Here is a 17,654-nt window from a genome sequence, read left to right as displayed (position 1 = left end):
AGAAAATTATTTCAAGTGGGGAGGGAGGCTGAGTCATCTTGAGTATCACCACAGTCTATTTGTTTAGAAATATGTGCTATTGTTGGGATGCAAAGGGGAGGTTAGGGGGGACACTGGGAGAGGGTATTGTGCATTTTCCTATTGTGTGCTTTCTCCTTCTGTCTTCCTTTGTCAGTAATGCATACACTATGCACATGCACCTTACAATGCCATCTAGGTTGCATTTTGACCATTTCACTCGTTGTTCAATCCATACTACTCTGTATATTGGGGTTCAAAGTGAAAGTGTAAAAATAATTAGTAAGCATGTTCAGAACTCTTGAGCTAGTGAAGGCCTATTCTCTACTTTTGCTCACAAACTGCTTAACAATTAACTTAAAGTGATGCTACTGAACATGAAAAGGAAAATAGTGATGGATGATTGCAAGTAACTTACAAAGGGGCGCTTTCTTCTTGCAAGAGACAAAAGTTGGGTACTTAGATGCCCTAACCCAGAGAAATGGATGGATAGATGAGATCAACAACTGATATGTAGTCAGGAAAAAAAAACATTAGTGTCTAAATTTTTGGGCTTTTCTGTAATTTTGGCAGGGAGGGGACTGTGATGGAAGGTGTTTCGGAGCCAGACAGTGGAATCATTTGATTATAAATGCCATTACTTGTTATGCTTCAATTTTGATAACCCACAATTCTGGTCCTCGCTTATCAAAAAATGAATCATGCGGCCCCAAAATGCAAACGTCATCCTTCGAGGAGCCCATCTAGATCACACAAACAGATGAGAAACCTTTGCATGACACATAAGCTAGAGGATGTTGGTAAAGAATTTGCTTTCTTCTTCTTCCAACATCAATCTTATTTGCTCATTATCAATACACTAATTGATGCCACACATCTGCAATCTGCTACAGACCCGAAGACCTATGCTCATATCTGACCACTCTTGTTAGACTAACTACATAAGTAAGGCCCACAGTAAAGAAGAGCACTGTATGGCGCATGGGTCCGAAAATCATAGAAGATACAGCAGATGTGACAGAAATCAAAAAAATACATTTGACAATTTCATTCTGAAACTAGAAATTCATGGTCTTCTCCCATCATTTTCTGTGACACACTTCAGTGCTACAAATGCTCAAAATAATCTAAAGGCTGAAAAAACAAATAAATGAATAAAAATAGATACATTGGAGAAAGAAATGAAATACCTTTAAGTGCAACACTCGCAAGCAAAAATGTGTAAACACTTTGCATGCAAGCACAGAAAACAAAGAATACGGAACACCTAAGTAGAGCAAGGAAAGCATTAGTAGCTTGCCTGAAGTTTAGGGAAATACATTAATAACTTCGGACATTAAAGATGAAGTAGCAAATATTCCAACTAAACACTACAAGGATCACTAGGGAGTTATGCCAAACTCTGAGGGTGACAAAAACATCACTCAAGAGACTAGTACTAATTTCCTAAATAAAATGAGCATGCCAAAAAATAATACAAGAAGAAAGACTTTATCAACGTGGGCCCTTGGGAAAAAAGGAGACATTGAAGGTTATTTCTTCCCTACTGAAAGGGAAAGCACTAGAGCCAGGTGGCCGCCTTGTTATTTTCATGAAGTTCCTATTAATGTAACAGCCAATCTGTTACAAGTCGCAATGCAACAGTTTGCCTTGGATGCTCAGCTCATAGGTCCGATTGCTGTCATTCCCTAAGAGGGGAATACCTCTCCTTCATGAAAAAATGCATGCCACTATCGCTAACTAATGCTGAGTCCAAAACGTATGCTAAGCTATTCGAAATAAGTCTTGAAAAATAATTCTGAATCTAATCCACCCATTGCAATCTGGTTTTGTTAAAGGGGGATTGCCAAGTGGCAATAGATATATCTTATCTTACTTAATTGAAAAAGACCACCATTTCATAAAGTCACCCATAGCTGCAGTGGTATTATATGTAGCAAATACCTCTGCTTCACTCCAACATTAAGACCTAGGAGACCATTTTTTTAAATTATAATGGATTCATATGCACGTCTGCAAGCTAAGATTAGAATTAGCGGCATCCTGTCTGACTCTCTAATAGGGTTGCCCTCTCTCGTCCCTCCTCTACGTTTTATCTGTTGGTCCCATTTCTCTGACTAATCAATGATAATCGTAATATTCAAAGGATCCTATTTAAATCAGTTATGATGAAAACTGTAGCATACACCAATTATATCTCCCCAGCAGATGTAGAGGATTGTATCCGCACCTCTACAATATCATACATGACTTCTCTAAATCATCAGACTATTCTCTGAATTAAGAAAGGAAAGAAGTGCTTCCATTCCACTTCCTATGTCTACTAAGTATTAACATTCACATAGGCCGCTTAATGGCAATCATTGTTTGTCAAATATCTCAATATTTGGTTCTAGAATAGCCTTTAAGAATCTGTTTAACAAAATGCTTATTTATCTCTAGTTTCCTAAACATATTGTTTGGTGGGACAGACTGGAATCAATAAAGATGATGATCATAATTATCGTTCGTTTTTCAGGAAGTATAATTTCATTCCTTCTACTCCACAGTAGATAACATTACCTCCAAATTCCTATACAATAACAAAAGGTTCAAAGTGTCATCTAAAAAACTCTGATTAGAACAAACAAAGGGTTGCTGATATTAGAATTGGCACAATTACATGCAATACATGCAAGACAGTGATTGCCGTGGTTCCTAGAAAACCAATGTTAACCCCCTATTTTGACCAACATTGAGAAAGACTTAACCCACCACTATCACCACTATCACATTTTCACAAATCTAAGAATTTGAAGCCGATAATGGCAACCCACTCCTAATGGGTTATCCTAGATACAGCCGGAACCATTCTCAATGTGGACAAGGTTCTAAAGAACCAGTGCCCTCATTACAACCTTGGCGGTAAACGCCGCCTACCGCCGTGCTAACGGTCGCCAACATAACATGACCGCGGCGGTATACCGCTATGGGTATTATGACCCACATAGAGAAATCCGCCACTATACAGACACCCACACAAGTCCGCCAGACCAAAGGTTAGTGATAAACTGGCGGTAGCAAAACCCACACCCTTACGCCAACAGGAATACGCCCACAGTATCAGGACCCACGAATCACTGCGGCGGTCTTTCAACCGCGGTAAACCATTGGAGGTACACACCACCGCCCTCAAAATACACACACACTAACAAAACTACACCACACTGGACAATTCAAACTACACACACCTGACACACATACACACACCACACCCACACCACTATAAAACACACACCCACATTACCCACAACCCTTTCAACGAAAAAAACGATTGCGAACAGAGAGAGAGACAAGCCATGAGCACCCACTCAATCTGAGCCACAGAACACCATCACCTATACACCATCCACGCACCTCACAGCACACACCACAACACATCACCCCACACATCACCCCACACATCCTCACACATATCACTCACACCACATCCATGGCACCCCAAAGACACCCCAGGTTTTCAGAGGAGGAGCTAAGGGTCATGGTGGAGGAAATCATCCGGGTAGAGCCAAAGCTATTCAGATCACAGGTGCAGCAGACGTCCATTGCAAGGAAGATGGAGCTATGGCAGAGGATCGTGGACAGGGTCAATGCCATGGGACAGCACCCCAGAACAAGGGATGACATCAGGAAGAGGTGGAACGACCTACGGGGGAAGGTGCGATCCGTGGTTGCAAGACACCAGGTAGCTGTACAGAGGACTGGCGGTGGACCTCCACCTCCTCCCCCACAACTAACAACATGGGAGGAACAAGTCTTGGCGATCATGCATCCTGAGGGCCTCGCAGGAGTAGCAGAAGGACTGGACTCTGGTAAGTCAAATATTTACTACTATATCCCCAACCCAGCCTGCGTGCCATCACAAACTCCTGATGATCAGGGTCCTGGGGTCAGTGGCAGTGGGCACATGGTTCAGGGGTCAGAGGCACAGGACAAAAGGAAAGCTGGGAGGACTGCTGTGCGACAGGGGGAGGACAGGCCCAGGGAACCCACTCTCCACGAGGCACTTGCAGGGATCCTTGGAGCATACCACCATTCCCAGGAGACCTTGGGCCAGATACTGGCAAAGTTGAAGGAGACCCAGCGGCTGCAGGAGGGACAGTACCTGGGGATCAGGGAGGACCTCAAACACATCCACACCATCCTGGTCACCATTGCAGGGGTGCTGGCTGACATGGCCAACACCATGAGGGAGGCAGTGGCACACAAACGGGCCCCTGACACTAGCCACACCGAAGAACAGACCTCCACCTCCACCGGCGCTAGTGGACAGGAGGCCCCGCCACTGGACCAACAGGCCACCAGCACCCCACACCCTGCAGAAGGAGAACCAACTCGCAAACAGTCCCTGCGATCCAGGCAGAAGCTAGAGAACATTGCCAAGACCCCACCAGGAAATAAGAGTCTCCTGATTGTCACTCTTCTGTCCCACTCTGTCACTCTGTCCACCTTGAACTGCCATTGCTCCCCTTCCTATGCCCCATTGGACAATGCGCCTGTGATGCAAATAGACTGGACTCTACCTGGACATTCCTCCACCATCACCCCAGCCCACTGCACATCCCCCTCAACCTCTTAGCACTTAAATAAACACCCTTGGCACAAATACAAGTCTGGAGTCTGTCAATTGATTGAAATATGTATTAGTTCAACAAACTGTAAACATTGCAATTCATATGTACAGTTATATATACTTTGGTATGACCTGTAGTGGGCAGCAGTAAACACACCAGGAGCCAGAGTGGGGCACAGAGATCTGAAAATAGAGATGCCAAAGGGAACAGTAAGTGGCCCTAGACATAGGGAAATCTTTCTGTCATGTCCAATGTCCAACAGAAAACTGCAATGTAAAGTGAAGTTACAGTGTCTTACCTGTATGTCACTGGAAGTACTGCTGTATGAGAGAACTCCTGTTGTCCACATCTTCATCCTCTGCCTCTTCTTCCTCACTGTCCACAGGCTCCACCGCTGCCACAAGGCCATCTCCAGGCTCATCCTCCTGCAGAAAAGGCACCTGGCGTCTCAATGCCAGGTTGTGCAACATGCAACATGCAACGATGATCTGGCACACCTTCTTGAGTGAGCAGTACAGGGATCCACCAGTCAGATGGAGGCAACTGAACCTGGCCTTAAGGAGGCCGAAGGTTCTCTCAATTATCCTCCTTGTTCGCCCATGTGCCTCATTGTAACGTTCCTCCGCCCTTGTCCTGGCATTCCTCACTGGGGTCAGTAGCCATGAGAGGTTGGGGTAACCAGAGTCACCTGCAAATATCAAGGGATACCTGTTAGCCACACACTCACCCTTAGGGACAACCCCATACCCATACACCAACATATACTGGGTGGGGACATTGGGCTCACCACACCAGGTGCCTCTGGAGTTGAGCCATCACATATGGGATGATGCTATTCCTCAAGATAAAGGCATCATGCACAGAGCCAGGATACTTGGCATTCACATGGGAGTTGTACTGGTCCGCCAAACACACCATCTGCACATTCAGAGAGTGATAGCTTTTTCTATTCCTGAACACTTGTTCATTCCTCCGGGGGGGGGAGGGACAAATGCTACATGTGTACCATCAGTGGCACCAATGATGTTGGGGATATGTCCCAGGGCATAAAAGTCAGCTTTCACTGTGGCCAAATCCTCCACCTGGGGGAATACGATGTAGCTGCACATGTGTTTCAGCAGGGCATATAACACTCTGGCCAACACGTTGGAGAACATTGGCTGAGACATCCCTGATGCCATGGCCACTGTTGTTTGGAATGAACCACTTGCCAGGAAATGGAGCACTGACAGGACCTGTACTAAAGGGGGGATACCTGTGGGCTAGCGGATAGCAGAAATCAGGTCTGGCTCCAATTGTGCACACAGTTCTTGGATTGTGTCCCGATCAAATCTGTATGTAAGGATAATGTGCCTGTCCTCCATTGTCACCAGGTCCACAAGGGGTCTGTACAAGGGGGGATGTCTCCATCTCCTATTCATCCTCAGCGGTTGAACTCTAAGGTGGAAAACGGTGAGCAGAGGGTCATATTCACACATATGTTGCTATAAAAATGCATTTCTTCCTTTACAGAAACAGTATGTGAATTTGAAAATCAGTTGATGTGCCAACGTCTACTGTGACGCAGTTGGGTGCCATGGCCTGTGCCCCCCTGAAATGGCAGCTGCCTGGCCTCTGAGGACAGACAAGAGGAAATGAGGTCATTCCGCTGGCGTTGTGCGCCCTATTGGTTATCATTGAGGCCTGTGGGTTCCAGGAGCCAATGGCGATGTACGCCGGGGGTGACGGTACGCACCGCCCGAACGTGACCGCCATTTTCTAACTGTTCAATCACTTGCTACCTGACCTTCAACAGGAGAGGACCTATACTGCAAGTGCAGCTGTGACCTGTGTCTGAAAGCGACAGTGGATCGGGTGTCTGAGGAAAGGGCCCCCACCTTCACATCAGAGGAGTTGGAGAGACTGGTGGCTGGGGTCCTACCCCAGTATACTTCAGTCTATGGTCCTCCAGACAAACAGGTGAGTACACTGTGAGCTTGATTCAGGGGCCATGAATGTATGGAGTGCTGTGTGTGTATGCCTCGTGTTGGGGGGCTGAGGGGTCCTGGGTAGAGTGCTGCATGTCTGGTGGTCAATGTCTGTGCGTAAGGGGATGGGAGGGATATTGTGGGACTTGAGTGTAACAGTCCAGACGGTATTATTAATCCCTTTTTTCTATGTATCTTTCTCTGCAGGTCAGTGCCCATCAGAAAAAGGGTATTTGGCGTGCCATTGCCAAGGAGGTGCGGACCCTGGGGGGTCTTTGACAGGTGGAGTACCCACTCCCGCAAATGGTGGGAGGACCTGCGCCGCTGAGCAAGGAAGACGGCGGAGGCCCAGCTGGGGTTGGCCTCCAAACGAGGAAGGGGTGCCCGTCGTACCCTGACCCCCCTGATGTTCCACATCCTGTCGGTGGCCTAGCCGGAGTTGGATGGGCGCTTGAAGGCATCACAGCAACCACAAGGGGGTGAGTACAGATTCAGATTCATGACTTTGCGCGCATTAAGGTTTTACCTGGGTGTGGTATGTGGGCTGTGGGTGCCCCTAGGCCAAGGCGTACATGGCAGGGTAGGTCCCATGTTGGGCAGGCTCTGATGCACTCCAACCCCAATAGTGTTAGTGGCCATCTACTACTGGGCAGGGTCCTGTGGGTTTCAGGTGTGGAGCTAATGGCGTTAGGCATTGTACCCCATGGGCTGGTGACTAGCATTGTAACTGGTAGTGCATGGCCTAGTGCATAGGGCTGTTCCCTGTGTGTTGTGTACGCCAACGGTAGTGTTGTTGCTGGCATTGACCAAGTGTATCCTCTGTCTCTCCCCCTCTTCTTGTTTTGTCACCCTGTGCTTGTGTGCATTAGCATCATCTGGCGGAAGAGCAGAGGCCACCGCGACGGAGGAACCTACATCCCACATCGGCCTGGAGGCTGAATCCACAGAGGGTGAGGGCACCAGTGGGGCGGAGGGCGAGGGGAGCACCACGACAGAGACAGGAGGGGACACTACAGACAGCGACTCCTCCTCCGATGGAAGCTCCCTGGCAGTGGCGGGCACCTCTGTGCCCACCCCAACAACAGGTACAGCCACCACCCCGTACCAGCACCGCCCTCCCAGCAGCCCCTCAGCATGTTTTCCGTGCCCGCTCACCCAGAAGGGTGGGCATCTCCTTCGCCCCAGGCACCTCAGGCCATGCCCCAGTCAGCCCTGCTGCCCTCAATGAGGAGGCTATTGACCTCCTGAGATCCCTCACTGTTGGGCAGTGAACCATTCTGAATGCCATCCAGGGTGTTGAGAGGCATTTGCAACAAATAAATGCATACCTGGAGGGTATTTACTCTGGCGTGGTTGCCCAACAGACAGCATGTTAGGCTCTGGCCTCTGCACTGATGGCAGCCATTGTCCCTGTATCCAGCCTCCCCCCTCCAACTTCCTCTACCCAGTCCCCTCAACCCCAGCCTATCCCAAGCACACCTTCAGACCAGCATTCAACCAAATTAACACACAGAAGTGGTTCAGGCAAACACAAGCACCACACTTCATCTCACAGGCACTCACACAAGCACCATCCCCATGCAGACACACCAACATCCACAGCCTCCACTGTGCCCCCCTCCTCCTCATCGTCCACCTCCCTCCCAGTAGCGTCTCCACTCACACCTGCATGCACTACATCCTCATCCACTACCTCCATCACCAGCACGCCCATCACTACACACCCCTCACTGGCAGTCACCACCCCCACATCCATGCACATGTCCCCTGTGTCCTCTCCCACTGTGTCTGTGATCCCTCCTCCCAAAGTACACAAACGCAAGCACACACCCACCCAACAGCCATCCACCTCACAACAGCATCAGCTCATGCACCTGCACCCAAACACAGCAGACTGACACCTCCTTCAAGCACTACCTCTTCCTCCACTCCCAAACCTTCACCCTCTTCCAACCCCAAGAGGTGGGGGTCAAGTGTGGGCTTGGCCTATGTGTTATAGCCCAGTGGGCCACAGACTATTTTGGTGTGGACATTGTCCCTCATTTTGTATATGTTCTATATATTGTACATACTGTTTATTTATTTATGACTGTATTTCTCTACACTTCTAATATTACACTCATTTGACTCCATTCCTTTTGTCCTTGCGTTATTCCAGAGGGTTACTGGATGTATATGTAATGTTGTTGCATGTGTTTGTGTGTATGGTGTTGTGGGTGGGGATGGGGGTGTTGCGTGTGTGTGTCACTCTCTTTTTCCTCCCCCCCTCCCCTGTGTACTAGGTGCAGTACTCACTGTGGTCGTTGTCGCTGGCGTTGGTACTCCTGGTATATGAGAAGATACACCAGCATGGGAAGGACAGGCAGCTCGGGCTCCATGGCGTCCTGGTACTTCCTTGAGTGTCGAGAGGTGAGTGGTTTCCCTTCTATGTACTGTTTCCGCCGTGCTTTTGATGGCGTTGGTACCGCCCCTGAAAAGCTGGCGGATGGGCGGGTTGTAATGGGGTGGCCAGTACATTGTCTTCTGTCTGGCTGTTGGCGGTTACCGCTGCAGTGTTTGTTGCTACCACCGTGGCGGTCAGAGTGTTAAAGTGGCTGTATGTGTTGGCGGTTTCCGCCGTGGTCATGATTCAATTTTTTTTTACCACTGGCCTGTTGGCAGTATTACCGCCGCTTTAACACCGACCGCCAGGGTTGTAATGAGGGCCACATTAATGCTGTTACACAAAAATAAAAGAATAGTAATAATGACCTACATAAAGACAATTAACCACTCCCTCCATTTGCAGAACTGTAACCCACCTACTCTCTCCCCAAAATTGACTTGCACGACTTTCTAAATATTGTAGCCTCAATCAATCAATCAATCAATCAGTAATTTCTAAAGCGTGGATAATCACCCGTAGGGTCTCAAGGCGCTGTTTGCAGGTGTGCTGCTCAATCGAGAGGCCAGGTTTTGAGGTCCTTCCTGAACTGCTTCATTGATGCGGTCTGTCCGAGTTTGAGAGGTAGAGTGTTCCATGTCCAGGCTGTGAGGTAGGAAAAGGATCTTCCTCCTGCTGTGCTTTATCTGATCTTGGAAATGGCTGCGAGGGTGACCTGGGAAGAACGGAGTTGTCTGTTGGGTACATATAAGACGAGGCGGTGGTTGAGGAATGCCGGTTCTATGTTGTGTAGTGCCTCGCAAAATAAGACTCCCCAAAAACCCTTGGTTTACCAGTCTACCAATTCGTCTCCAAAAACTGAATAAATCAACCCATTTAGCATAACAAAACTACAAAACCATCAACACTTATAACATCAAACAACCCCCCACTTCAACAAACCTTCTTAGGCTTGCTCCCTTGTGCCACTATATGTGAGAATACTACCGGGTATAAATTGATCCCAGCTATAGGTAATTGCAGAATTGAACCCTTTTGATTCCAGACTAATTTGGCAAATTGGGTCTAACTGGCTCAGGGACTTGTTGGAATTGTAAGGAGACACCTTGCATTTTTGAAGTAATGATTTGTAGATGTAAATATATCAAGCCTTTGTGGGATAAAGTTTCTTACTCAATGACATCTTCTGTACAATCTTTATTCTTGACTTAGTGAGAGTGACCTTGGTAATTCTAGCTTCCCACACTTCATTAAAAACCTCCCAAACATACACTTTGGATTCATGGATCTTTTAATAGCCATCACCTCAAACGTATCCTAGTGGAAATCCTCCAATCATATCTCCATACATATCTGGAGGGGATGGTCATCTACAATGGAGATGCATGCAAAAAAACTAAATCCCCCAAGATAACAATTGGCCTTAGATAAATGCCTGCAAAAAAAAAACAACCCCCCATAGATCTTCAAGGTTACATCCTTCATATCCCTTGTCTTGTATCTTGGAGAAGTCCCTGATAGTGAGAAATACAACTGTGTAAGGTTATCCTCCACTAAGTAATATAATTATGTAATCTCGTCTTCCATCCCCTCGCAACAGTATGGTAACTTACTCACTATGCATATGCATGATCTTCTTTAAATATGCATAAACCTGCCATGTATATCTCTGAATTGTACTTAATATCTGTATTATTATTTTTTTTGCTCTGAATTCTTCATTACCTTTAAAATAACTCTATAAAGTTTTGAAATTGAAAACAATTGTGCCAGCCCACAAATAAAGTTATAATCCAATAAACACACAACAAATAAGAAACTTGTCTAACTTTTACTAAATTGTTCACTAACTGGGTAATAGCTTCGTACATATTCTCTGTCAGAATGTTGTCATGGGTAAACTTAGCGTACTTGTGATTACCAGTTATTCACTAATGCTACTTGAAGGTAGGTTCCCCAGGCACTACTACTCCGAGCAAGGATTTGATGTCTGATACTTAACTGGAAGGCAGAGGAGGGGCAGACCTAACACTGGATTCATTTAGGCCCTCATTCTGACCCTGGCGGTTCTCTACCGCCAGGGCCAACGGGGGCGGGAGCACCGCCGACAGGCCGGCGGTGCTCCCTTGGTCATTCTGACCGCGGCGCTTTGGCCGCGGTCAGAACGGGAAAACCGGCGGTCTCCCGCCGGTTTTCCACTGACCCTTAGAATCCTCCAAGGCGGCGCAGCTCGCTGCGCCGCCGAGCGGATTCTGACCCCCCCTACCGCCATCCTGTTCATGGCGGGAAAGCCGCCATGAACAGGATGGCGGTAGGGGGGGTCGCGGGGCCCCTGGGGGCCCCTGCCATGCCCATGCCCATGGCATGGGCACGCCAGGGGCCCCCTAACAGGGCCCAACTAGGCTTATGAAAAGCGCGACGGGTGCTGCTGCACCCGTCGCACGCCTTCCACTCCGCCGGCTCGATTCCGAGCCGGCTTCCTTGTGGAAGGCGCTTTCCCGCTGGGCCGGCGGGCGATCTGAATCAGATCGCCCGCCGGCCCAGCGGGAAAGTCAGAATACCCCTCGCGGTCTATTGACCGCGGGGCGGTATTCAGGCGGCTTCCGACGGGCGGGCGGCAACCGCCGCCCGCCTAGGTCGGAATGACCACCTTAGTCACCTGCTAATGTGCTTACTGAATATATTCACTGGCGAACATAGAATACACCTGGGAGAGCGTGTTATGCTTTGGAATGAATATTTCCCCATTAGTAGAACCAAATGGGGTAGGTGATTCTTCTGGTCTGAATGTGTAGGTAGTCAACCAGTCTGAAAAAGTGGGAGGTGTATAGATAGAGTGGCCACTTCACGAAGGTCTTTTCAACTGTAAACATATATTTCAGACTGAACATCAATACATTTATGTATGCCAAGAATTCATAATGGGATTCATGGTAAGTACAAATGGATTTACTACTTTGGCTTTCTTCATCGTGGATCAATCTGGAGTCCTAAATCCCAGCTAAGTGGTGGGAACGAGGTGTTACAAGGTGTGCTTAGGCATGTAAATTTGTGAGTGCCCAGAAATGGACATTTGTAGGCATTCCCAAACACTGATCTGACCCTTGCGCACCTGGAATCAGTGAGCAATGACTGCTGTGACTTCCCTTCCATGGTGGGAAGAGGAACGGATCACCATCTCATATGCTTGGGGTGCAGGGGAAGGGCTTTCTTCAAGAACTGTTTTGCCAGTGGACAAACAAAAATATGCATTTGCACAGGAGGCTCCATTCTCCATGTATGGAATTCAGCCCTTTGTACAACTTCACAAAGAGTGAAAAGGATCCCTTCGGAATTGTCACATGACATTCCCAGTAGTACGCCTGGAAAGCTCCATCTGGTGCGGCTTTCCAGGCATTATATTGGGAATGTTAGCAAATATCAAAACCTAGTAAATTTGCACCCATACCTAGGCACAGTGCGCACATTAACTACTGTTTGTCAATAGTTACTGAAGTATTTTGCAGGAGCCCCGGCATAAAAGGAGTTCATTTAACTGTACATGCTGAACCCTTAATGGTGACGAATCGTGGGTGTCTTCGGTTTATTCAATTAAGACTCTAAAGTGATTACCATTTTACTATACTTTAAATGTGGGATGGTGATGGGATAATTGAATAGTGAAGTGTCAGTAGCAAGAACATGCAAGGCTAAAGTCTGATTTCTCTTGGCCCCTTCTGCAGCGGACAGTCGATTTTTCATGTTTACTTTGTAATATGAAGCCTTTTTAATGTTGAGACACAAGAATCCTCCATGATACACTATGCCATATTAAACAATGAATTCTTCATTGAAGCCTTAGCGCTGAAAAAGTAATCTTTCTTCATGTCTGACTGCAATGGTAATATTGTGATGCATCTCTATGATCTCGAATTTCAGTGCAGATAATGATGGGGCCCATGGCTAAGGATGTGGACAGCCTGGCCCTGTTCATGAGAGCCCTCCTGTGTGAAGACATGTTCCGCCTGGACCCAACAGTGCCACCCATGCCCTTCAAGGAAGAGGTAGGAAGCCTGAAAGCTCTAGTGACGCAGATTAAACACACTGAGGGGCATATAAATGAGGGGCTTGCGTTGTGTCTGCACCACATAACTTGGTACATGCACGATGCAAACCCTAAATGCAATTTATGAAGCCACGCAAGGCCACTTTGGGTGGCCTTGGATGGCTTCATAAATCTGGTGTAAAGCAAAGCAAAGCAAATTGCTGCATTGCCTTTATCTGCCCTGGGAAGGCGTTCCGTGGGCATTTTATGGGTGTTACCACGCAACTCCCATGGATTTTGACACATTCCCAGATTTACCAAAACTGGTAGACCTGGGAATGCTCCAAAATGCTGCACCTTCCCAGATGAGGCATAACGAGGAGAAATATATTTATTTCCCCTTTTTACTTCCTCTATCTATGTATGCTGTATTCTGCAGCACACAGAGATAGAGGAAATGCCTCAGGGGGTTGTTTTTGTGCAGGAAGGTTTCCTTCCTGCACAAAAACAATCCTGCATGAAATGTAGGCACCCTTGCACCACGGTGCAAGAGTGTTTGCGTTGGGGCTAGACAGCCAAAAGGGCCCCAGCGCAAGGAAAAAAGACAGGAATACCTCAAATTGACTTGAATATGGCACAATCCTTTCCTTTCCCTGTCATTCAGTTCAGCGCAGCAAGGTGACCTGCTGTACTGCACTGCGTGCCTTTTTCATAAATATGCCATAAGTACTAATATTTATCTCAGTTTGCGCTTTTAGTAGAATAAGAATGTCTATACCTTTCATTTTGGGTTTACAGTGTTTTAAATGGGAAGGAATGTTTATTTTATTTATTCATGCATTTATTTATTTATTTATTTTAATTTAAAGCTTGCATTACAGTTCTGCAAGATTTGATTGTCAATAAACAATAAGACAACGTTTGGTGAGGAGAGAAATAAATGTTAGCAGTAAAAGAGCTGTTGTCGGTGAGTGAAGGTTGTTGGCACAACTTGAAGGGGGCAGCGTTAGAGTTCCAATAATAGAAATAAAATCATGACGTTCTGATAAAGACAGGGAACAGGGTGTGTGGAGAAAGTACGTTAGGTTCGTGTAGAATGGGTCCTGAAGTGGAAGACTTTGAGTGACTGTACGATTTTCTGATTGTTGGACTTTTGCTTATGCAGGGTCATCCCCAGTCTTTTTGCCTCCTGAATCCTATTTTTTTCTGACCTGTTGCTGTTGGCTTTTCAACTCTGAGCACTTTACCACTGCTAACCAGTGCTAAAGTGCATATGCTCTCTGTGTAAATTGTATGTAATTGGTTTATCCATGATTGGCATATTTGATTTACTAGTAAGTCCCCAGTAAGGTGCACTAGAGGTGCCAGGGCCTGTAAATCAAATGCTACTAGTGGGCCTGCAGCACTGGTTGTGCCACCCACATAAGTAGCTCTGTAATCATGTCTCAGACCTGCCACTGCAGTGTCTGTGTGTGTATTTTTACACTGTAAATTCGACTTGGCAAGTGTACCCACTTGCCAGGCCTAAACCTTCCCTTTTCTTACATGTAAGGCACCCCTAAGGTAGGCCCTAGGTAGCCCCTCGGGCAGGATGCAGTGTATGGATAAAGTAGTACATATAGTAATGTGATTTATATGTCCTGACAGTGAAATACTGCCAACTTCGTTTTTCACTGTTGCAAGGCCTGTCTCTCTCATAGGATAATATGGGGGCTACCTTTAAATATGATTAAAGTGTAGATTCCCCTAGAGAGTAGATGGACATGTGGAGTTTGGGGTCCCTGTACTCACAATTATAAAATACATATTTTAGTAAAGTTGATTTTAAGATTGTGCGTTCGAAAATGCCACTTTTAGAAAGTGAGCATTTTCTTGCTTAAACCATTCTGTGACTCTGCCTTGTTTGTGGATTCCCTGTCTGGGTCAGTTTGACAGTTGGGTTGTTTTTCACCTCGCACTAGACAGTGACACAAAGGGGGCTGGGGTGTAACCTGCATTTCCTGATTAGCCATCTCTGCTAGGAGGGAGAGGTGGAGTGGTCACTCTCATCTGAAAGGACTGTGTCTGCCTCTGACAATGCCGGCTCCAACCCCCTGGTGTGTGTCTGAGGCCTTGCCTGGGCAAGGCAGGATTTCACAAGTAGGTGTGAGTCCCCTTTGAAGAAAGGTGACTTCAAAGACTAAAATGGGTATAAGAAGGGCACCCAAATCTACAGACTTTAGAAACACTTCTGGAACCAAGAGGAACATCTGCCTGGAGAAGAGCTGATAGCTGAGGAAGAAGTGCTGCCCTGCCTGTGACTGTGCTTTGTGGAGCTTTCCTGCAGTGCTGCTTCTGCCAGAGTAAGAGGGCAAAGACTGGACGTTGTGTGCCTTCCATCTTGTGAAGAAATCTCCAAGGGCTTGAGTTAGAGCTTGCCTCCTGTTGTTTGAAGTCTCAGGGACAGCAAAGACTTCTCTCTGCCAGCACCTGGAGTCTCTGGAGAGACTCCTGCTCTGACATGTGGTGCCCTATCCAGTCCCTGGGCCCTTGAAAGGAAAGCTGGTGGAATCCAATGAAATCGACTTCGGACGACTTCGGACCGACGCCGCTGCTGAATCCGGTAACGCTGCCTGCACCCGACGCCGTGACCTTTGCTGGAACGCAACGCTCTTTGCAGGCCCGACGCCACAGCAGGCCCGCTGAAGTCCGCGACTCCGTGGAAGTCGCCACACCACGTCATGACCGACGCCGCTCGAAGTGCACAGATTCAACGTTTCGCACAGATGCCGCGATTCCCGACTTCGCGCATCGGCTTGTTTTCACTCTTCACCAAAGGTACTGTACTTGGGTCTACACGACTCCGTGTCCGGCGCCGCTGGTGTCGGCTTGTTGGGAACGACTCCGTCACGACGCCGTGTTAAAATCTCATTGAAGCATTTTTGTTTCTAAGCGCTATTTTTGAGTTTAATCTTTGAAAATTCATAACTGGACTTGTGTATGTTGGATTTTTGTCGTTTTGGTCTTGTTTTGTTTAGATAAATATTTCCTATTTTTCTAAACCGGTGTTGTGTCATTTTGTAGTGTTTTCATGAAGTTACTGTGTGTATTGGTACAAATACTTTACACCTAGCTCTCTGAAGTTAAGCCTACTGCTCTGCCAAGCTACCAAGGAGGTAAGCAGGGGTTAGCTGAGGGTGATTCTCTTTTACCCTGACTAGAGGGAGGGTCCTTGCTTGAACAGGGGGTAACCTGACTGTCAACCAAAGACCCAATTTCTAACACTGATGTAGGGGTGGTATTACCTAGTGAAGAAATGTTGGACAGTGGCATAGCTACCATGAGGGTAGCAGGCGTCGTGCACTTGGCCCAGAGCCCTGAAGTGCCCATGGTACCCTAATAATTGCTTCATATTACTACCGCAGCATCAGTCTAAGGGGGCATTTTCCTGTTTTGCACCAGGGCCCATAGCATCCTTGCTATGCTGCTGAAGCTGGGTGGCTGAGGAGCAGTCAATGTGATAACTATAGTAGACAAAACAGAAGAGTTTGACTGAGATGAATGTGGTTGTGCAAATGTGCAATCGTAGAACATGTGCTTTGGGGTGGAAATTAAGACAGACATGTATTTCAACTAATGCATAAACCAATGCTTAATTTGTAAAAAATAAAAAAAATAAAAATAAGTGCCAGGTCCTTCGTCAGGAGGCCACTGCAGCTTGAACCACCCTTTGCCCCTACCAGCATTTCCAATGACGGCCAAAATACAGACACAACTACTAACCATCACACTCTTACAAGCGTGACAATTCAAACTATTCCAGGCCCCAAAGCTGTAAGAGTGGCTTGGGTGATGGGTATTGGTCATGTTTAATGTATATTGAATTAACAAACAATTGTTGTTGTGCTCATCTCTAAATTAGACAGACTGCACCACGATGTGGCAGACTATCATAAATTCTGGTGTTGAAAAATAAGTGCCTGTCTCAAGCAATGGAAACCAACGGCTTAAATTAAGCACTGCCATAAACCAGCTGATGCACAAAAGGGAAACAGGTCTTCTGAGATTCACCACAGAAATACATTTTCCATAGTAAGCGTATACGGATTTATATTCTGTGCCTAACCTGCCATTTATTGGCACTAGTGGAACAGTTAAGAGTGAGGAGCATAGACATAATGGAGAGCTTTCTAAATGTGACATTGACAATATAAGACTCTGGGGGTCATTACAACCCTGGCGGACGGTGTTAAAGGTGCGGTAATACCGCAAACAGGCCGGCGGACCAAAAAAGGGAATCATGACCCTGGCGGAAACCGCCAACAAAGACAGCCACTTTAACACACCGCCCGCCACGGCGGTACAGACAAGCAGCGCGGCGGTCACCGCCAACAGACAGGTGGAAGACAATGTACCGCCCATAGTATCACAACCCGCCAATCCGCCACCTTTTCCGGGGCGGATTCACCGTGGATAAAAACACGGCGGAAACAGACATTTCAATGGGAAAACGCTCACCTCTACACATCCCACGAGGAAGGAGGACTCCATGGAGCCGGAACTCCAAATACTCCCTGCGCTTGTCTTTCTGCTCCTCTACGATCACCATCTACGTAGGTGCCGAAGACTACGGTGAGTACTGCACCTATGACATAGGGGAGGGTGGAGGC

The 17,654-nt window shown here is 47.1% G+C and overlaps 1 protein-coding gene across 1 annotated transcript in view; it reads left to right on the top strand.

Annotated features, from left to right (window-relative positions):
* LOC138293501 (vitamin D3 hydroxylase-associated protein-like) overlaps positions 1-17,654 on the top strand; it is an 806,941-nt gene that overhangs the window by 350,178 nt on the left and 439,109 nt on the right. The window contains exon 7 of the mRNA XM_069232739.1: positions 12,900-13,024. Within this exon, the coding sequence (XP_069088840.1) occupies positions 12,900-13,024 (125 nt within the window). The remainder of the gene's footprint in view (positions 1-12,899; positions 13,025-17,654) is intronic.

The sequence above is a fragment of the Pleurodeles waltl genome, chromosome 4_2 (genome assembly GCF_031143425.1).
Source record: "Pleurodeles waltl isolate 20211129_DDA chromosome 4_2, aPleWal1.hap1.20221129, whole genome shotgun sequence".
Lineage (NCBI taxonomy): Eukaryota > Metazoa > Chordata > Amphibia > Caudata > Salamandridae > Pleurodeles > Pleurodeles waltl.
Note: the sequence above shows the minus strand (reverse complement) of the source record. Positions and strands in the feature narration are given on the sequence as shown.